General features: G+C 34.8%; 2 protein-coding genes across 4 annotated transcripts; both read right to left on the bottom strand.

The window, feature by feature from the left end:
- Positions 1-7,433: 7,433 nt before the first annotated feature.
- LOC118053950 (uncharacterized) lies at positions 7,434-11,308 on the bottom strand. 2 transcript variants are annotated; one of them, XM_035065366.2, is made up of 2 exons: positions 11,056-11,308; positions 7,434-9,776 (listed from the first exon to the last, which is right to left on the bottom strand). In XM_035065366.2, the coding sequence occupies exon 2, from the start codon at positions 9,667-9,669 to the stop codon at positions 7,726-7,728; it is 1,944 nt and encodes a 647-aa protein (XP_034921257.1). In that variant the 5' UTR covers positions 9,670-9,776; positions 11,056-11,308; the 3' UTR covers positions 7,434-7,725. The 2 variants fall into 2 exon arrangements, with proteins under 2 accessions (XP_034921257.1, XP_034921256.1); XM_035065365.2 differs by having other exon boundaries at positions 7,434-9,771.
- Positions 11,309-12,345: 1,037 nt separating this feature from the next.
- Positions 12,346-17,305, bottom strand: LOC118053949 (SAC3 family protein C). Of its 2 annotated transcripts, XM_035065364.2 has the most exons (8): positions 16,940-17,305; positions 15,869-15,969; positions 14,526-14,747; positions 13,578-13,799; positions 13,389-13,474; positions 13,174-13,270; positions 12,810-12,902; positions 12,346-12,722 (listed from the first exon to the last, which is right to left on the bottom strand). In XM_035065364.2, exons 1-8 carry the CDS (start codon positions 17,235-17,237, stop codon positions 12,564-12,566), a joined length of 1,278 nt encoding a protein of 425 aa, XP_034921255.1. In that variant the 5' UTR covers positions 17,238-17,305; the 3' UTR covers positions 12,346-12,563. The 2 variants fall into 2 exon arrangements, with proteins under 2 accessions (XP_034921255.1, XP_073262118.1); XM_073406017.1 differs by lacking the exon at positions 14,526-14,747.
- Positions 17,306-21,627: the final 4,322 nt, after the last annotated feature.

The following is a 21,627-nucleotide window of genomic DNA, read 5'->3' as shown; positions in this document are numbered from 1 at the left end:
CTGATGTGTCTTGTTCTGTGCTGGTACTGTTTTTTTCTTCCACTTGAAAATTCATGTAGGCTTGCTTTGCAGTTTTAAATGTAGAACTTGAAGTACATTGCTCATGATAACCAGTAGTTGAAGTTGAAGATGAAGCTGATATCAGAGAAGAAACATGATAATAACTATCTGGAGGAGCTGATGAATAGAAATAATGCAAAACCTTACACTCTTTGAAAAAACCGTAGCTAGTCAAGTTTGAAAGAGTCCAAACCATTGAGCTGGTGTTAAAAATTGCTTGAATTGCAAACCATTGAGCTGGTGTTACCGTTACCTTTCCATGTTAGAGAATAATATAAATCATATCCTGGAACCTTATCTAACAACTTAAGCTTTTGGGTTGATATGATTCTTTGACATGGTATCAAAGCTTTAATGACCAAGCGGTCACGAATTCAAATCTCACCATCTCCATTTATTTGATAAAAATTAAGCACAAGATAATATGGGCCTGTGCAAGTTTCAAGCTCAAAGGGCTTTCACTTGAAGGGGTGTGTTAGAAAATAATATAAATCACATCCTGAAACCTTACCTAACAGCTTAAGCTTTTGGGTTGAGATGATTCTTTGACAACCTTTCCCTATGAAATTGGATCAAGAATAATATAGCCATACATGTAAATGGACTAAGGATATTGTCTACCTCAATGCAGGTTTCTTACGCAAAAGCAGAAGAAAGCTCCTTTATCAAAATCTTGATAATATTGAGAGATGGCAATGAAATACATACCGCGGCCAGACCTTTTGCGCTTTGGGCTCCCTGGTAACATTTCATCATATGGTACATTTCCTTCCTCTTGTTCATCCTTGTCTACTCCTTTGCCTTTGTCTTTTTCATCAACTTTTATTTTGTCTTCACCTTTGCTCTTAACTTTTGTTTCTGAAGTCACATTTGTGCTCTTTGGACCTCTTAGTTGTTCAATGCTGTTGTTACGCTTCATCCTTGATATCCCACATGGAAGATTGTCCATGAAGTATTTCTTGTCTCTCTTCATTTGCCTACAGAATATAGTGCATAGCAAAATGAATTATAAGCCCTGGCTCTTATTCCTTAATCTTTTCTTCTCAGTTGCTAGTCTTTTAAACAACATAAACAGATATATTTGAATCTGACCAAGTTTTGATGCTTGTAATATGATTTGAACTGTAAATTATTATATCAGCAGCTTTACCTTCATGCATCTGCATAATAATGTGAAGCATTTCTCTTGTCAAACAGTGTCTATATGACTCCCTTTGCGTCTTAACCAGAAGGTTATTGCATGGATAATTGGGTTAGTTGGCGATAATATTTATCACATAATTTGGATGATCTTGAACAGAATCTGTTTTCTTACTGCTAGCTAGCATTTCATTACATTAACAGCTCTCACACACTAAGCAGAAAGGAGAAGCATTTGTCTAATTATTCGGACATTTCTAAGAACAGGAAGCAATTCAGTGTCAGTTTGCTATCACAATCCAGCAACAAGCAGACGTTGGTTTAAAAAAAAGGAACAATGTTCTAATATTCAACTACATGGTAAGCATTTAGCAATGGTTTTAGAATCTGAATCCATCTCTGCTGTCTTTGATGCAGCTTTTTGTACAAGATTGATTTTTTTCTAAAAAACCTGCCCTGTGTTCCAATATCGTAATTATAGCATGTGCACTGGAGCTTATTGGCATGGTTCTGTTAACATATATTTCCTTTCAGAAATAACAACTGAGCTTTTATGCATTCATGCATATTTTTAATACAGTGTTGTCTATGTGGATGAAAATAATCAGTATGGCTTCTAAGCATAAAAGAATCATGCATGCATTGAGGCATTCACTATGATGGATGTGCTCTTCCATTTGATCAAAAGCACAACACTCCACAGGATTAGCAACTTGAAATTATGACTCACTTGTCAAGGACCATCCATGTGGCCCTGAAATTTTTAGCAGCTTTTAGAGCAAGCTCCTTTGGATTAGGTCCAGCACGCACTTCTACATGGAACTCAATCTGCAGACGAAAAAGATCCCATCAGTCGTACGAGCAACAAAGGTGAAATATTAGAACTGGTCCTGTAATGAGCTTCATCATAGATTTCAGAGCACCATCGACTCTTGAAGTAATTCAAATTATTCTCAAGTTGCCAATAGGCTCTCTAATTTGATAACATTTTACATGGAATAGAAGAGGCTGATATTGGAGCATCAGTTGGAGAAAGATTTTTTTAGAGTTGCTAAAGATCAAAACAACAAAACTGTTATATATTGTCAACTCTTCATTTCTATGGACCGCTTCCTTCTCCTTCCCTCAGTAAATCATACTGAAGCTAAAACTCTCATATTACCAGGAAAATAACTTGCCTTATGACTAAGAAACAGGAAAAGCAAATAGAAAACAAGTACCTGTTCCTTTTCACATTGCTTAGCGATTTCTATAACTTCCACGTTGTTAATGTACTCTTCTTTCCTTTTGGAAACTTCTGCAATGAATTTTGGGTTTACCCCAAACATTGATCTTGATTCCACCTTGAACCTGTATCCCACTGGATAACGAAAGTTACAGAAGAAAAGGAAAGGGAAGATTAATTAGCAAAGTCTATTATACAAGTGCTGGTGTGCAGCTTCTAGGATTAGTATAACCAAAATGTAAGGGCACATTTATATCTCCGAGAATGCTTCGAGGAACCCGTTTAAGAATGAAAAGAAAAGGCACAAATTCTTACACAGGTTTTCACTTTCAGTGAAAGATAACGTACTAGGATTATTAACCTGTTGAAGAGCTCCAAAGAATATAATTGCATCTCCTGGATTAAGTGAAGATCCATGAAGGACCCATCTAATTGCGATCGGATTAATCTCCAGCGTTGCATCTTGGATCACCACTACTCTCTGAACATCTCCCGACATAATTTATCTTGCTGGATAGCTTACTTGGACATTCAGTCAGATAATCGTCCCTTACTCCGTTAACAGCATAACAAAAATATGCTTTATAGCAGCGTCTATTTGGTAATTCTGTAGACTTTTTTCCCTGATAAAATGGCTGATTCATAAAAAAAAATGTACAAATACTTACAGCGGAACACAATCTGTGCTAAACTATCGTAGTTTACTTAGATTCTGCTTCTTTAGTACTGTGCTAATCAATCTATGTTGGTCCTGTGATGCTGTTCTATGTACTGAATGAGTTAAAATACTTGATGCATGTTTTGAGCATTATTTATTCTCTTAAGAGTGCTGGAAAGTGGAGACACAATCTGGCCAGTTAAGGCCAGGGACCACGCTAGCAGCAGGAGTATTATTTTCTGCTGCAGCTGCATGTGATGATCCAATTGACAAAAACCACAGAAACAAATCACAGTTTGGAGATTTTATAAAATGAAAACTTGAGATGGAATCTACTATCAAATACAGTCAAAGGAAACGAAATGGAATTGTAAGAAAATGATGGACAGACAACAAGAACTTGCAATAACCAGATGTTTGTCACTGATGCTGCACCTGAACCAACAAGTTAAAAGTAAGATTCTAGAGGAAAGGAAAGGGTGGGTGGTGACTCCAAGCAAGCCCCTTTATAGTTACTTTGGACACATGCTCCGATATTGAAATACAGGTCTGGAAGTTTATCGTTTTAATCTTGATCCCTGTGTTTGGCCCTTTGGCCTCAAGCCAGGAAAATGCTGCTATTTTGGCAATCACAAAGCTCGTTCTCGAAGATATCAGCCCTTCAGGGAAAATAATTTGTTTACTATTTTCTTTGTAGATTTAGCTGATAGGGACATTGCAATGGACAAGCCAGACATGACAATGGAAATTAAAGTACAGATTTTGTAAAGCTGTTGCAGAAGTCTTAGCCTTGTTGGCTGTCCATAGTAATTGTCTTACCGATATCAAGGAGATGGAAGTGCCTACTTGTTTGCTATTGTAATCAGATTCGTGCACAAATAACCATTTGTACTCGTTATGTCTGGAATCTGCAATGACAGGAGTTTTCTCTCCACACTCTGCAGTGAAATATTTAGCCAAGTGAAAGGAGCTCATGTTATTCATCTAGTACACTGGGAGTCTTACTGCTATTTGTTCGTTAGAGCAAACAAGTCAGGGTTTTATATTTATTCTGGTTGCTTTCTTTCTTTCTTTTTTCCTGTGAAGTTTGCCGGTTTATTAGGGCTGAGTTTTCTGCGTTAATTTAGAAACATGGGCACAGGGTTACTCTCTACAAAATTCAACAACTAGGGTTTTTTCGAGTCAGCTTTCGCACACCATGATTGATTCCCTCCGGATGCATTCATGAGAAATTCCTACCACACAACCTATCCATGGATCCAAATGCAGAGAGCAAATCCACTTACTAACTCGTCCAATTGTCCTGACACAGACACCTACGGAGGACACCAGACAAGCTTTATTCTGTTTGCTCAACCCTCTGCACGTAGGAATGAAAATCCAACTGATATTCATAAGCATACAGCAAGACATCTGGGAGCCATTGATTTGGTCTATACATAGGATTCTCCGTATCCATATGACCTTTTCAACTATTACTAGTTTTATAGCTCAAGTTCTTGTCTTACTGTTTTACAGCCTCAATTTCCTCATGTTTAGTTCTTGCTTACTGAGGATTCCTAAATGTGTCTTAACTGAGTAAATATCCTTCGATTTCGTTAACTTGGTGAACCATCTTTTTGGGATCTTGCTATGTTTCCATATTTTATTGAATTGAGAATTCATCAACTATCCAATTAAGGGATTGTTTCTTCGTTTTACTGTCAACCATAAGATTGAATACTGAGGTGCGATTTGCAGCATCTTTGTGATATGCTGGAAATAATGAACTGGAAAAGGCAATTGTACCCTTTGATGAGCAGTTAAGGGTATAAATATTTGAGGGATATTTTGGGTATTTTTGTATGTTTTGATAAATATAAATAGAAAGTAAAAGAAAAGGAAAGAGAAAGAAAGAAAAGAAGAAGATTAGTTTCATTTCTAAGGTAAGATCTTGATGTTTTTATGTTTGAATATGTTGGTTAAGTTTGATTTAAGGATTTGGATGAATTAAGATGTTTAATTAATATTTTAGGGTGTTAATATAGTTTAAATCGTTTGATATAAGGTCTGAAATTATAAATTTTTAAAAAACATGTCAATTATTTTAAGATTTACAGTTTGGAAGATTAACAAATAAAGATTATAAAATCATGATCAACCGGTTGATTGGTTGGCCTTATGGTTTTGGTTGATCGGTTAATCAATTTCAATCGATCGGTTTGCTTGTTGATCATGGTTGACTAGCTGGTCAATTTCAGTTGATCGATTGATCGAACAATAAAGATTGATTGGTTCTTTTTAATTCGATCAATTTGAGATACATTCATGTTGATTTTATAATTATGTTTTGGTTAATAATCATAGAGTTATAATATTTTATGTTATCTCCTACAAGGTTTTTTTTTTTTTTGTTGTATTTATTATAGGTTATGATGACGTTGCTCCTAGTAATCCTCAGTAGTTTCCAGATCTATATTTATTTGTTTTTTTTACTTTGTGTAAATGACATGATCTTTAATATGCATGTAATATACATTTTATATATGTTGCTTTATTTTTTTAGTATTCATTCATTTGTGAATCTATACTCTTATTTTGTTAAATTAAATTCTACTTGTATGATATTTATTTGCTTTGATAATTATAAAAATATTTATTATATCTTAATATCAAAATACTTGTTAGAAACAAACAGTAGTTAGTCTATATACACATAGTAGTCTGTATACCTAACTAATAAGAGAGACATCAGTCTGTAACAACTAATCCTCCCACAATAATCGAGGTTGCAAACCTTGTTTGTTATCAGAATCTTAGGGTTTTATTTGTTATCTGTTATCTGACAAATATTTCATTAACATGTGCTAATATGCTATATATAGTTTTTATTTTTTTTTATTATATCTATGATGTGTATTAAATGTTATTCCCTTACTGAATTGGTTGAACTCATCCCTCCTTATTAATATTATTTTCAAGTTCTAATTTCTGTTAATAGGTTTATTTTGATGAGAGTTTATGATTCTTTATCATTCTCGCCTTGCTTGTTTCCGACAAGCTTTCGTTTTAGTCTTGATTTTATGTTATAATGCTATATATTATACTATTTATTTAAAGTTTGGATTTTATTTTTATATTGTAATAAGTATTATAGAGTATTATTTGGTTTTATTGGTTTTGAAGGATAGTTTGAAAGTTTACAAAATATTATGAAATTTTATATAATTTATTAATGCATATAATTTTTATTATATTTTATTATATGTAAGCATTCACTTTTAATTCACAATTATATTTGTTATTTGATATCCAAAAACACATTAATAAAACTTACACAAATTCTTTTACGTTAGAAAAAAACAGTTATTCAACCTACAATGAGACTAGTTGAATAAATACATTAACATTTTATTTTTTGTATTTATTGGCATGTGATTCTTAATGTATTTAATTGAATGTATACATAAACCTTTTGATTTATAATTAGAATTAAAAAACAAAACTATATTTGAAAAACTTGTATATTTATTTTTTTGTTAAAAAAACTATCTGACTCATGGCAAAACACGGACCCATAACTAGATGAATGCTATTCTGTAAATGGGTAATAAAAGACAAGGACAAGCAGATGAAATGCCATTTGATTTGAACTAAGCAGCACAGACAAATCTAGTGAAAGATACAGAGGCAAATTCTCACAGCAAATAATTTCTGGGTACAGAAATGAGTATATGGTTCAAACCCCTGCATTTTTGACATTTCTCCTCAATTACTTCGATTGCTCGATACCGCTACATGGCTGCTTGGGGAATTCTTACATAGAAACAATTTTGGTCGGCCAACTAATTTTGCATTTCTATAAGAACCTGTTTCAGGCATTTCTTCCCACATCTTCAATGAATAGCTCTAAATATCAGGGGCAAAAAACATAAATGGTAGCTTGCCTGTAAACTTTATTTTACGAAAACAAATCAAAATTGGATGAAAATGTGATCGGGCTGTATTCAAAATGCTTTTCATAGAGCATAAAGCATCATACTGATGTTTTTTTTCCAACCCAAAAACGCTGGTGTATATATACCTGTGCTGTGCTGTGCTACCAGGCACCTAGATAAAAATCCAAGTGAACCTATCCTTTCTAATTTCTATCCTATTGAAATGATATTGTCCAAGAGAATTTTGGCTTACTGACCAGTGGCTATCATCATGATTGCACAGCCAAGGCTTTCAACCCAACCAGGCAATGACCATACAAAACTCCACCAAGTAATTCAAAAAACTAGTATAGCTCTTCCAATTTTTAATACATGTTCGTATCATCCCGAAACAGTGTCATGTAACTAAAATTCTGTAAAATAAGGCAGGATCTTAAAATAAGCACGTGATATTTCTCTAAACATGAAGCAGATTCAACTAAAAATCAATACACAAAAATAATTTCCATCTAATGGCTCTCTGAAAATGTTAAATGAAACCTGTGCGGCAAGATGGCAAAAGCCAGACGGTCAAAACCAGGGAAAAAAAATTGCTCTCGTCATATGCAGCTTCACTGCTTCTTATCTAGGGAGAGAAAGAATGGGATCTTAAAGGGATAAGGTTAAGACATCCTCACGCACATCTGCAATTTTTTTACAACCTCAAAGCCACACCCAACAGCAAACTAAGCCGTACTTTTCTTGCTTCTAAAGTTCTCCTTCAGCAAAGCCAATTTTTTCCTGCACTGGTTTGCAGTTTTCCCAGGAACAGCAGCAGCAACCCGCTCCCAACGTTGAGAAGTTTCTTTTGGGAACGTTTTTAGAGCCTGAACTAAGGCTCTTTCTTGCACTGCAGACCACACGTCTTGGTCTGCACTTGAAGACACCCCATTTGCAGTAACCAGGTCATCAGTTTTCTGCTTGTCTGTGTCTCTTGAAGACTCTTCTTCAGCAATCTTTGCAACTCTACTTTCAGGTGCCTGCATCGCTGATGCCCCTTGTATTTCCTCTCTAGTTGTAAGCGGAGATGCAATGGATTGTGCAGGTTTCCTCTTTTCAAGAAAAGAATCAAAAGCTTTAGCTGTATCAGGCTTCTGAAGTAGGACAGTTTTAGTTGCTTTCAGAATTTCTTCAACAGATCTTCCTGTACCAATGTACTCTGAAATAACCTCCCACCTCCGAGATGTTCCTTTAGGATATTTCTGTATTCCTTTCCTCAGAAGCTCAATTTCTTCTCGGCTCCAAGGTTTCTCCTTCTTTCCAGAGCTGCTTGATGGGGCTCTTCCATTGGAGTTCAAAGAGCCATTTTGCTGTGAAATCTTTTTCTCATCCAGTTTACTGCTACTGGAATCATGATCACATCCACATGCATCTCTCAGCACTTTTGCTTGCTCTACCACTTCTTTACCATCCATTCTGTCACATAAACTCCTAAGCTGCTCAATATCCAGTGACATACAAAGATTTTCCACATCATCCTCACCAAGATTGAGCAAACACTGAGGCAGAACAGGTGCTGAAAGAGTGCGAAGGCGACTCCGCTCTTTACGAAGAAGCTTCTTCTCTTTCTCCTTTAACTTCTTCTGCTGTAAAGCAGCTTCAGCAGCACGTTTTTCCTCCTCTTCTTTCTGGCGTCTCTCCTCTTCAGCAGCCCTTGCAGCTTCTTCTTCTTGCAACCTTTTTGCCAAAAACTTAGCTTCCTTCCTTCTTTGCTTCTCAGCTTTCCCCTCCTCCTTTCTCCTCAATATTCTTGGGTCTCTTTTATAAGCACTGTCAACAAGAGTGCGTATCCGTGCATAGTCTTCCTTTCTAGCCTTTTCTGAAAGCTTTGCATTTTGCCTCTCCATCCATCTCTTATGGTCACGAGACTCAGCTTGCTCAAGATCAAATTCATCCGCATGAGGGAACTCTCTCCAGCTTTTAAAGCTGTACCAAAAATCATAAAAGCTATCTACTTCTTTTAAAGAAGTGTTATCATCACCTAAAGATGGGATTGGTTGGTTAACTGACCACCGCCCATTCCTCATAAAAGCAGGACCAAAAACCTTGAAGAAGTCTTGAGGGGAACAGTCAGTGGGAATTTCATCATCAAACTCATCTGTGGAGTCGTATATTCTTCTCTTCACAGGATCAATCAAAGCTTCATACGCTTCTTGGATAGCTTTAAAGTGGCTCTCTATTTCATACTTTTTTGCTTGTTTTGCTGCCTCAGTTTCCTCAGCAAGAAGAATAGCTGCCTGTTTGTCTGGGTGATACTTCAAAGCAACCTCACGATAACTTTTCCGTATCTGTTCTTCTGTGGCAAGATATCTCAAATGGCCTAAACCCAACATGGCATAGTGATCCTGTTGCTTATCTCCAGATCCAGTTTTCTTTTTACCTTTGGTGCTATAGGATTCAGATGAAGGCATATATGATTGTTCTTTGTCTTTGGACACTTTCTGATCTTCACTCTTTGTGCCTTCCTCCTCCCAACCAAGGAGTTTTAAAGCAGCAGAGTGATAAGCATGCCCAGCTGGTTCATATTTTAAAGCTTTGATTGGAAGGCAGTTTGAAGAAACATGTACTGGCTGTCCGTCTACGAGCTCTTGTGAGTAAGAAATAAGCTGCAAACTAGTTTGGATGGCCATGGCTTTATAAAGGCTGCAGAAATAAAAACACGTACACTGATACTGATCTCCAAGATTCACCTAAGTTCAGTACCCTGTTCAGCAATTGTAACTATCTTCAAGCTGCACTGGAAAAAAGCTTCAGTAAGTAAAATTCATGCAGAAGAATGTACATAGATTATAGGTAGTGATAGCACATAAACTTTTAGCAACAATTCAAGGCAATGGCATTGGTCATCAAGTAGTAGATTACAGGGACATTTAACACATAACATGCCAGTTGATAGCTATATGGAGTAGCATAGTCCATAGAAAACAATAAAAAAATACACAGTTGAAAGCCACTTTGCACACCCGAAAATGCTTTTTATCTCATGGAACAAAATTTGATAGCTCCAACACACATAAGATGCCCATAGAAAAATCGCAATTTCTGATGCCCAGCCACAAACGTTAAGATAATTTGGGCACAGAGAGAGGTAGAATGTGTCACGTTAGCACTAAATAATCTAGCAATCACATCTCCAATAAACCAGAGGCCCAAGAACTAGCTCAGTCTCCTTGATTTTAGATTTTACAGAACAATCTATGCACCCATACACTTTCCTATTGCACAACTATGTCACAGAGCAAACAGGCAAATTTTAATTTTCTATTGAAAATTGAAAATTTTGTAGAAACTAATAAGAATCATTAAATCACACTAAAAAAAATAAGGGCAAGAATCAACAGCATGCAAAGATACCAAATTTGTGCAATGCAAGCTGGTACGACTTCTGAAGAACAATTACAGCCCTCATCAAACTCCTCAAAACAAAAAAAATCATCACCCAACGACACTCATGGGTTCTTGGATTTATTCCAGGAAGCTCTCATAAGCTTTATATCCTTGTAAATAGCCTTCAATGAGTTCATCTTAAGATCAAAACACACAGCCCTACCGTTTAAAAATCATTTCAGCCTACATTGAATTAAATAAAATTGATGACTAAATCAACCCCTTCTAAGAATCACTACCAACCTTCAACACAAAATCTAAGTTACTTAGTTAATCAAAATTAAGTTAACATCAGGTTAATCTGTAACTTCTCTAACGTTATTCAACACAAACAATCTTTTAACCCTCAATATTAACTAGGTTTACGAATACAAATCATCAGGAAAAAAAACCCAAATTTTGTAATCAGTTCCCCTTTCAAAACCAAAAGAAAAAAAAAACAGCTAAAATCAAATATATATATATATATATATATATATAAAGAACGGGACTTTACATGAAATCAGACCAAATAAAAACGATCAATCAGATATAACCACAAGAATGCTTCAATAACAAACAAGAAACATGAAAAGTGAGCAATCAGAGTCAAAATATTAACCAAATATATATATAGCAGATAGTATTACCTGAGATTGAGGTGTTCGTTTATTTATTATAGAGAGAGCTCGAAAAAGAAGGCTCTTTTTTTCGAGAGGGAGATATTGTCGAGGAGACACGTTTTCTTGAGATATTGTAAAAATGGAGAGGAATTAGGGTTTTCGAGAGAGCCGCGAAGCAGTGGCGATGGCGAAGACAGAGATGAGAGAAGGGACCGAAAAGAGCAGCCTGTGTTGTTGGCTGCCGCTTTCTCTCTTAAGCCCTCTCTTTTTTATTTGAGGGTAAAATACTTCCATCCCATACTTATAGATTTATTGATACTCACTTCTATCCTTATAGTTTCGCATTTTACAATATTGCTCGTCTAACTTTAAAACAGTTTCAATTTAACCCTTGACTGTTAAATCACATGCTTTTAAAATTTGGTTATTGAGTTTTTTTTTTTGGTTTATAATTTTTTTAATAACATATATGTGGACTTGAGAGGAAAAATGTTGAAAAAGGTAAGAAATGAGTAGAATAAGATGTGAATTGTTAGTTAGTCAATAGTAGAGGGTAAGGTTGGATTTAAAAAAAAATTATACAATTAATTTATAAATTTTTTAAATTATAATAATAAAAGTGAAACATTGAAATTACACCCTTAATTAAATCTTGGTGTATTTATTTATTTGTAATAATTACTTCTTTTTTTCCTGGAAGCCATATTTATAACTAGTCTTTGATATTTATGAAATTAGTTGACTTGTCATATGTGGAGAACTTTTTTTTTAGCTTTGAATAACTTGACAAGGACATAAGTTTAATTTAATTTTTTAATATAGATTTATTTTTTATAAAAATTTTAATCATATAAAATCAACTAAAAGGTGTGTAAAAATGCGCTTGGCATTACTGCATAACCATAATTTCATGAAAATTCAATTTTTTATTATTTTAAATTAATTTTTTTATATTTTTATATAATTTCAATATACTAAAATAAATTTTTAAATAAAAAACATTTTAAATGAAACGGCAACCACTTCTTCCAAGAAAGCCATAAATTTGTTTTTAGCATGATGTACCATCACTGGCTCATGGTGTACAATTCAATGTCGTTTTACGAGGGAGTGCTTTCAAGGAAGCCTCCTCGGTCAGCATTCTTCTTCCAGGCATAATCAGAGGCTTGAAAGTTGGGAAATCCATGATGTAGCAAATTTTGCCACGTCCTTTGGTAGTTAGAAATCCTCTGAAAAAATAAAATCTGTTGATAAATCATTGAGAAATGGTGAAGAACATAACTAAAACTTGTTTTTTCTTGAAAAGATATGCAAATATGCATTCAATTATCATTTTTCTTAATTAATTGACCTTCGTAATGGTCTTGAATACACTCCTTTTAGAAGTTGCCGCATGCAATCATCCTTTTATTGAAGAACATAGAGCAAATACAATTTACAACAGGTTAAATGCAGAATGCTGACACAGTCTATGCAAGCTAAATCCCCACAAGGAATAGATATCTGACGAAGAAAAGAAGGATTGCACCGTCAAGTCAGCTCTCGAACTGTTCCAAACCCGTGAAGTTGTAGCTTTGGAACCCTTCCTTGGGACAACAGAAAGTCGTTTGCTTGGTGGGTAGCAACTTATTTCCCATATCATCTGCACAGGTCTCCAGGCCACAAGCACTGCACAATACCTCCAAATCTGATTCCTAAAAGGACGATGCAGCTTTTGTGTTTCAAAAAACGTTAATCATCCAAATAATAATGCAGTTAATTCCATGTAGTGGAAATTGTACCTTCATCTTCAAGAGCTTAGATAGGTGTACCAGAGGATATGGATGAAGCTTGTAGCTGGCATTATTTATATATGACAGGGACAACGCTCGAACCTTCACGGTATGGGGAAAAAAGATTGTGACAAGGACCAGAGATGATAAAAAGCAAGTTTTTAATTCTACCAGAAATATAATGAATTTGCGAAGGAAGCAGAGAAATTGAAAATGAAGGTACACTAATGTAGGTGGCAAATTAGGCCAACACTAATGTAGTTTTCGAGTCCATTTAAGATCCAAAATACCAGAATGCTTTTCCTTTTTTGTTGGTGATAAAATAAGAAAAACCAGAAGGCAATGCTTATAAAAAACTGATAGATATCATTACCTTGTTGATGTAAGGTTCAAGAATACAGTACTGCAGATAAGATGCCTCGGCAGATATGGTAGAAAAGAAACGCATATAGTTGCCCATCTGATAAAACCTGTTAGAAACATAAAGAATGAAATTGTCAAAAACAACTTGAAGGAAAAAAGGAAGAAGAGAAAGACAGCATTCCACATGCTGAACAGTAACCAAATGGTGCAAAATATTGATTATACCTTAGAACACTCCGGGCAAAACACATTTCTTTTGACCGGATAATTGGATGAAGCACAAAACGAAACCACAAAGAAAGTGACTCCCCCTTTTGATGAAAAATAGTTACAATTCACATATTTAGTACCCAGTCGAAGCTGCCTTTAAGAATGCAGAAAAAAAAAAACCACAGTGATGAAGTAGAGATCAACCATGGGTCGAGTGTTAGAATCAAGATGAAGCAGCACGTAAAGCGAACGAAACTCAGCCTCATTTCTGTAAACAGTACCAGAATCTCGATTTGTGTCATACAGATTATATAGGGACGTCAGAGCCTTTGTAAGCTGCTCCATGTTAAGGTAATGCACTGAAGAAATATTTGAACTGCTACGACAACGTTGAAGCTTGAGGTGAGATATAACATGAAATTTAACCTGTATAACAAAATTGTGTCCAAATATCACCTGCACGCCTTAAATTCCAAAGTTTCAGATATTTAGAGTTAATGAAATATATTACTATCCAGTCTCTTCAAAGAGAATCCCAGCAGTATCCAGTAGAAATGGTCCATTTGCTTATTTTGGTTGGCCATCTAGATGAACCCAGTGACACATCCACACAATTATCATCTAGGAACATGAAAAAAATTGCTACCTTTCTTCGCCTATAATGTCCCAAAATGATTATACAAGAGCAAATAATTGAAAAGGAAATAGCCTAGTCTGTTTGGGATTGTGGTAGCGGTGGCGGGTTAAAGTGCTTTTCGCTTAAAAATGCATCAAAATGAAGTTTTTTTTATTTTTTTTTAAAATTATTTTTGACATCAACACATCAAAACGATCTGAAAACATAAAACAAATTTCATTTTAAGCAAAAAAAAAATATTCAAAATTTTTGCTCCCTTAATCATTTACAGCTGCTATCACTTTATCAACAAAAAGCACAACAAGCTACACTATTTTCTCAGAGAATGCCAAATGCTAGTAACTATTTCTTGATTCTTATGAGAAAAGTGATTCTAGTAACCCAATTCATTATACATATATTGAACTTCATGAAAGAACAAGTCAATCACCCTGTTGCTCTGTCAGAAAAACTCACTGAGGAGATGGAGATTTAGAAGGGGGAGGTAATTGAAGGTTTTTGCCAAGGAACCGTACCATTTTCTCATACATGTAGATTGATTTATCATCAACAATATTCTGCATGCTAAGATCTTGTCTTATAGACCTTGTCCTATCAAAAATGAAGTCATGAACCACTTCAAAAGGATGGTCTGTTGAATCCAGCAAATTTAAGAGATAGGCCAAAGTGTCTTCTAATACTGGAAGTGGCCGCACATCAGATGCTTGCATGTGCTTGGCGGAGATAGTTCTGCAAAACTAGTGAGGAAGTCCAAAGTGATGAATTTTGAATCTTATAAATGTTTAATGCACTATGAAACACCTAATAACAACATGCAGGGGACTCAAAAACACCTAATAACAAAAATGAAGCATCCTAACATTACAGAAAATAAACGCATCTAACATTGTCCAAAGATGAAAAGAAAAGAGAGGTGGCAACAAATAAATTAGAAAGCTAAATGATTATGAAAGAAAAGAAAAGGAAAAGTGGATAACATACCAAAGAACCATTAATGGTACAAAAACAGTCTATGAGAATCACGTGAAAGCTTCCAGTTACATAAATGAATCGAAAAGATACATAACAAAAAAATTGGATGGAGATCATTACTAAGGCACTTATGATAATGATGATAACTGATCCAGTGACTTCATAATAGAAAACAATTGCAATGTAGAAGATGTCATGCAAAGTAGAAAATTCCTCTGTTTTTTTATATGTCGAATTTGTTACAAAAGTTAATGCATAATAATTTAGAATAACTTCATCTGTGCATAAAAAATAATAATAAATCAAGGCCACCTAAGAAATTAAAGTCTTCGTAAAATATCCTAAAATATGATAGATCTCACTCCCAATACATCACCCAATTTCAATCAGCTTGGATTTCTGAAACCTGTACAATTGATAGCCTTGTCAGACCAGCAATTCCGAAGCAGATTTAGATAATAGTTGCAAATGGAATTGCTAGTCTGGCAGAAAACTAATCTCTACAATTAATAGACAATCGAGAGAGTGAGATTTCTGGCACAATTGATATGTGTCGAGTGTAATTGCCACTATTGTATATGGTGTATTTAGAAAATGTAACACGCTCTTAAAGAAATGCCAAAAGGAAAGTAAAGGAAGAAACTTGCACTGCCAGAGGAGGTTGTGATTAAGTTGGTTTCAGTTAAAAGAAAAGTGGATGGAGACAATGGCAGAAAAGCATTGTGGAAGCACATAATGGTGCACACAGGGATGGGATGAAAATGTTCCCGACAAGCTTGAACCTAATGCTCTTTGAAACAGCCAAAATGCAGGAAAGTGCACTATGATCAATATATATTAGAGGAAAAAATGATAATGAGGTCAGCAGACATAATAGGCAACTTACCTTTTTGACTGCTAAGGCTGGAGATGTTTTCCTGGGATTTCCATGGAGCCTCTCAAACACAGCTAAATCTTGCAGTCGCTCTCGTTGGGACCTTTCACTCTCTATCATCACAGAGATGAATATATAAGTTAACGGAAACATCAAGCAGCAAATATGTTGTCTTTGGAAAATAAAAAAAACCCATAAACACTTCTGACACTAAAAACTGTCCCACCAAATAAATCAAAATAGCACGACTGCCGCCGCTTCATTAAAAAATCTCGTTTCTTTTTTGAAACTAAAGAGAAACTTCCAAAGCACTTGATCAAATGTATAGCTGAGTGGAGCAAACATTGAGTAAGGAAAATCCAAGACAGAAGGAATCATAACTAGATGCTTCCAAAAAACTCAACCTCAACGTGACTCAATTCATTCGTTCCAACACTAAACCAGATATCTAACTAAATAAAGCAAATCTGACAGGAGATATCTGCTCAAGAAGATAATATTAGATGTCCTCGGACAACAGAAAAAAATTACACATTGATCACTCCCCATCAAGCATGATTTATCGGTCTCTCACGTAGCTAGCTTCCTCTCATATGTCTTTATAATAGCTTCTCGTCAAGATATACAGGTTAAAAGGGAGAGCAAAAATGGATCAATTTGGCAACTCACTTGCCACAAAGACCTAATGTCACAAGTTTACCTGAAATGCAAGACTATCTCAATCTAACAAATAGTCCTTTACACATTGCTGCCATTAATCAAAACAAAGAATAGAAACAAGTGCAAGACATACAAAGAGATCCGACTCCTCCATTTATGACTAATAAAAGAGAAATCCAGCACATGAGAAATTTCCCTGCTAAATTCTAACATACACCCATTTCGACACAGAATCTGTACGGATTCCCTCCTCTCAAACATTCACCAATACACACAACAGCAACTAGGACTGAATCAAAATTTTGCCTCCACGATATAAAGAGTGAACGCTAAGCATCCAAAACCAGTCTGGAAAAATAACAAACACTACAATTTGACTCAAAGACTTCACCATGTAAAAGTTGTGCTTTTTTTTTCTTTTACCTGGGCACATAAAAGGGCAAGTTCCAATTAGTCTTGGAAAATCTGAAGAATCCGCTTCCTTATCTTCTTCTGTTTTGATTTTTTCTTTTTGGGTATTGCTGCTACTCGTGTTTCCTCTTCTGGGTTTCCACTGGGGATCATCATGGGCATTACTTCTATTGTTAGTAGCATAATTAGTGGCACTGCTGGATTCATTAAAGTTTGAAACTTTGGTGTTTCTGATCCTTGTTGATTGAGAAGAGGAAGAGGAAGAGGAATGATTACCACGTCCCTTACGATTTTGGTGGCTTCTCTCCATGGTTCGTTCCCTACTCCATAGACAGAGACAGCCAATAATGCTGCTAATTTGGTTTCTTGTGGTATGGTAGATTGTATGAAAGAAAGAGGACTTAATTAGAACTAAGTGAAACTCTCAAGGGCTAAAACTGCTTCTTTCAAGAAGATTGAAAGGAGCCCGGTGCTAAACTATCGAATCCAGCCCATTTGCTTCATCTTGTGGCCGACTCCATAGACAGAGACGGCCTAACCCACTTGGACAGAACAAAACCCTTGTTGGTCAGTGCTCTTGTCGGCGTCCTTCCAGGTGTCTCTCTCTCCATTTCTCACTAGCGTTTGTCCATTCTCAAACCCCAATTGCCTTTTCAAGAAGCTTCTTTTTAGCTTCCATAATAATGGCCACTATTATACCCATGAGAAACTTGCTTTCTGTGCTTAAAAAACGTTTCTTGGTAACATCTTCTGTTACCCTTTCTCCTCCTTCCTCTCCACTACCCACCAGTTTCTCTTCGCCGTCATTTATAGCTCAATTTCTCGTCAACTCATGTGGGCTTCCCTTAAAATCATCTCTTTCGGTTTCTAAGAAGTTCCAAATGGATGAAAAGAAACTCAAAAACTCCAAATTTGTAATTGAGTTCTTGAAAGTTCACAACTTCAGCGACAACCAGATCACCCAACATGTTTTTCATAATGATTTCTTAAAGTTTTCTGCCGGTAGTTGTTTTTATCATCATGTTTTATTCCTAGAGTCAGTTTTCTAGCCTTTTGTCATTTCTGAATCAGAGATTCAACTTAGTACTGCATTTCAACAAGCTTTAAAGCATTGATTGCAATTTCTACCAACTTGCTATTTGAAAGCAATATATTGTAACTGAAAGATTTTCTGGAATGTGGTTAGATGATTGTTTTGCAAACTGGGAGAGAGTATTTTTGTAGGTCATGAAGAACTGATATCGGAATATGTCTATAGCTTGGAAGGAAATGTAATACTGAGGAGCATTTTACGATTCAGTTCTCTTTGGGAAGAATTTGAATGATCATTTATGCCTTTGATTTTGAAACAGGGTATCATCTGTCTTTATAAAGTTTTTGACCGAGTATTACTGTTACTTGGTATTTACACAGTACTACTAGCTTAGTTGCTGACAAAATCATGAAGGTAGCCCGAGTGAGGGAGAGGGTTGAGAAGTGAATTTCAAACTCAGTGCTTACCATGAATGAATGAATGCATGTGCTTTGAATGGCTGTGCTGGAAACAAATTGTCAGCTACATGCTGAGAAGCTTATGATCATGTCTTCAGGTTAACTGAGGGATTTCATGTTAATATCCGCATATGGATTTCGTGAGTGATGAAGAATATGATCATCTTTTTGTGTCCAGGCTGTGGGCCAGACTTGTATCTCTGTTGTTTTTGGTTGGCTTATTTGCTGCTCGATGGGCAGATACTGCTCAAGTAACAGGCCCTTGATTGGTTGAGTTGCATGATGGAAATAACAAAATTAAAGGGAGGAAAAGAACGTAAAGCAGGCATCTTGATTTATGAGTGTGGTTTGTTTAAAATAAAAGGATTGGGGAGTGTGGAGCTCAGGGTCTGTTTCGATGGGGTTCACAGACAGCCTTTGGTTTGAGAGTATATTATATAGCCTCAGTTTTTGGCCCTGAATATTTTCACTTTTGATCTGTGGACGTGTACACAACCATTCCAGGTTTATAAATAAGGGCTCAATTCTTCAAATTACAAACAGTTTTTAGCTTATTGGTTTTGATTATGAGGCCTTCTACAATTCAATACTTCCATGTTGTCCGCATGAGACAAGTTTAAATAGCAGATGTATCTCTTGGATCTGCAGCTTCTTTACTCTAGATGTCATTGTTATAGCCTTACCTCCAGTCTCCTCGACCTTAAAGATTCTGTTTTGCATGGATACTGGTACTGTATTTTTTTTTTCTGGCTAATGTCAGCTTATAATCAGGTATCAGGTTGTTGAAGATGACTTATCCTTATCAATTGCTGGACAAGGTGTTGCGCATCAAACATGAAGAAACCAGTGTTAAGTTTAGTTTGTGTGTGTGTGTGGGGGGGGGGGATGATCTGTCCTTCAATTGAAGAGGCCAGTCGCTACGGATGGAGGCTTCGATGGCAGAGTTGTGTTTGCGTATCATGCATCTTTCAAGTGTAGTGCTACGGTAGAACTTTGAGGGATAGTGCTATATGGAACACAACATCTTCATTTTTTCAAGGAAAACCTTGGATCGTGATGCCCTTTATACTCGAGCGATCAGATTTCATGTCCATAGGAGTAATAGTCGAAAGAAATGTTAAATATCATTTGTCTAGGTGTGAAAGGTAGCTGCAAATCTAGCAATGATGTAGAATCCAGCCAAGAATGAAGATCAATACCCTAAGAAAGTGACCACAGCTAAGCAGCGCTGCAACTGTTGTGAAGGAAGACGGTGGCAGCCTCCGCGTGAAGGGATGCGGAATACACTTTTGGTCAAAGGACTTGGAGATGGTTTCAGAAGCACAGGCATTCCATGAGGCAGTCAAGATTACAAGGATGATTGAGAGAGTAGTAACAGAAGATGATTCCAAATTAATTATTAATTTTTGCAGGGGGGGTTATCATGGATAAGGAGGTTATGGCAGCACACAGTGATGATTTGACATCTTCAAGGAGCTCGCAAAGTTGTTTTTATTCATTCATTTACTCTCTTTTTTTTCTCGTTTTGGTTTTTGCCTGTGTAACTGTGTTGTTTATGACCAAAAGAAGCCCTCTACCTATTCTAGAATTGCAGTAACTTCTGTTCTTGAATGTATTTTAATTAATTTTCTTTAGTGTTTTTTTATTATTATTTTGATTAGTTGAGGTTAAAAATTAAAAAAAAAAAGATTTTTTAATGTATTTTTAAATAAAAAAAATTAATTTACAGGATAATACCAAAAATCCCGAATAGTTTTGCAACATGAAACACTGCAATTTCTTTTTCTATTTATAAAAAAAGTATGATTTTCTGAATATATTTAGTTAGTGTGGAAATATGGTTAAGTTGTTTTTTAAAATGTTTTTTATTTAGAAATATATTACAATAATATTTTTTATTTTAAAAAAATTATTTTTAATATCTATGTATTAAAATAATTTAAAAACATCAAAAATATATTAATTTGAAGAAAAAAATTTAATTTTTTTCAAAAGTGTTTTTAAAATACAAAAACAAATAGGGTTAAATATTTCATAAATATAAAAGAGATATTGGTTCCTGGTTGAAAGGAAAAAAAGAAAAATATAAAATAAATTTATTTTTAAAATAGTTTTAGAATGAATTTTTATATTTATAAAACATGAATGATAAATAAAACATGTTTTATTCATTTTAATTATTTATGTTTTTTTAATTTCAAGATAATAATTACTATTAAAATATAAATTTACATTTATGTTATCTAAATCCTTAAATTTCCTTTTAGTTTTCTGTGTAGCATTTCCGATCGTGGATCTTTAAAATGATTGCTATACTGAAGTGAATTATCATTACATTGAGGTAGGGGAGAAAAAAAAGATTAATTTTAATTTGTTCTCTTAAGGTCTGGGGTAAATTGAGTTTCTCCTCTTAATTTCCCGTGGTACGCTGCGATATAAAAATATTTTACGTATAAAAAAATAATATTCAAACAAAGAAATTTTTTTAAATATGATATTAAATTCAACTTTGCTAGTGAAATCTAAAATTTCTGAACATATTTTTTTTTTTATCTAACTTAAAATTTAAATAAAAATAAATTTATTTTTATTTGATTATATAATAAAAATAAATAGTTGCGAAATCCAACACCAACTTGATAACGATAATAATAGATAGATATAAAATCCAGCACGATCTAAGATCTGGTCACGAGTTTTGATCAGGTCATCCTAATTAAATTTCTATTTTTTTTTTTATAAAATGAAATGAAATTATTTTTGTTAAAAAAATAAATAGTCAATAAGTTGCAATCGAGTTTTTTACTGGGTCTTTACGAGCTAACTCGGGTTTTTGAATGGGCTACCCATGTTTTTTTTTTTTTTTATTTTTTTTATCCCGATTTAATTTCAGCTCCAAGTTAACGAAATCTCAAGTTAAATTGCCAATTTAAATCAAGATTTAAAACTATAATCCAAAACTTTTTATTTTTTTAACATTTTAAGCGGCATTATTTCCTTGAGCATGAAAAAAGGGGCATGGAGCGGGGAACTCCTAGAAAATGTTACTGAACCGGACTAACTTTATTAACTTTTTAAAATTTCCAACATTATTATTATTTATTTTAGTGTGAGCTTTAAATTTTAAATTTTAATGGAGATGCCACATGTGAAACGTAAAATTTCATCCAGGTCAACGAATCTCAAGTTAAATTTCAATCTAAATGAAA

The sequence above is a fragment of the Populus alba genome, chromosome 1, assembly GCF_005239225.2.
Source record: "Populus alba chromosome 1, ASM523922v2, whole genome shotgun sequence".
In the NCBI taxonomy this organism is placed as follows: domain Eukaryota; kingdom Viridiplantae; phylum Streptophyta; class Magnoliopsida; order Malpighiales; family Salicaceae; genus Populus; species Populus alba.
Note: the sequence above shows the minus strand (reverse complement) of the source record. Positions and strands in the feature narration are given on the sequence as shown.

Excerpts from the sequence above, each read along its gene's own strand:
- LOC118053950 (XM_035065366.2), bottom strand. The coding sequence starts at position 9,669 with ATGGCCATCCAAACTAGTTTGCAGCTTATTTCTTACTCACAAGAGCTC.
- LOC118053949 (XM_035065364.2), bottom strand. The coding sequence starts at position 17,237 with ATGGAGAGAAGCCACCAAAATCGTAAGGGACGTGGTAATCATTCCTCT. Across the intron at positions 13,475-13,577 it reads ATTCTAACACTCGACCCATG|GGGGAGTCACTTTCTTTGTG; the intron begins GTTGATCTCTAC and ends TTTCATCAAAAG. Across the intron at positions 12,903-13,173 it reads TTGAACCTTACATCAACAAG|GTTCGAGCGTTGTCCCTGTC; the intron begins GTAATGATATCT and ends CATACCGTGAAG.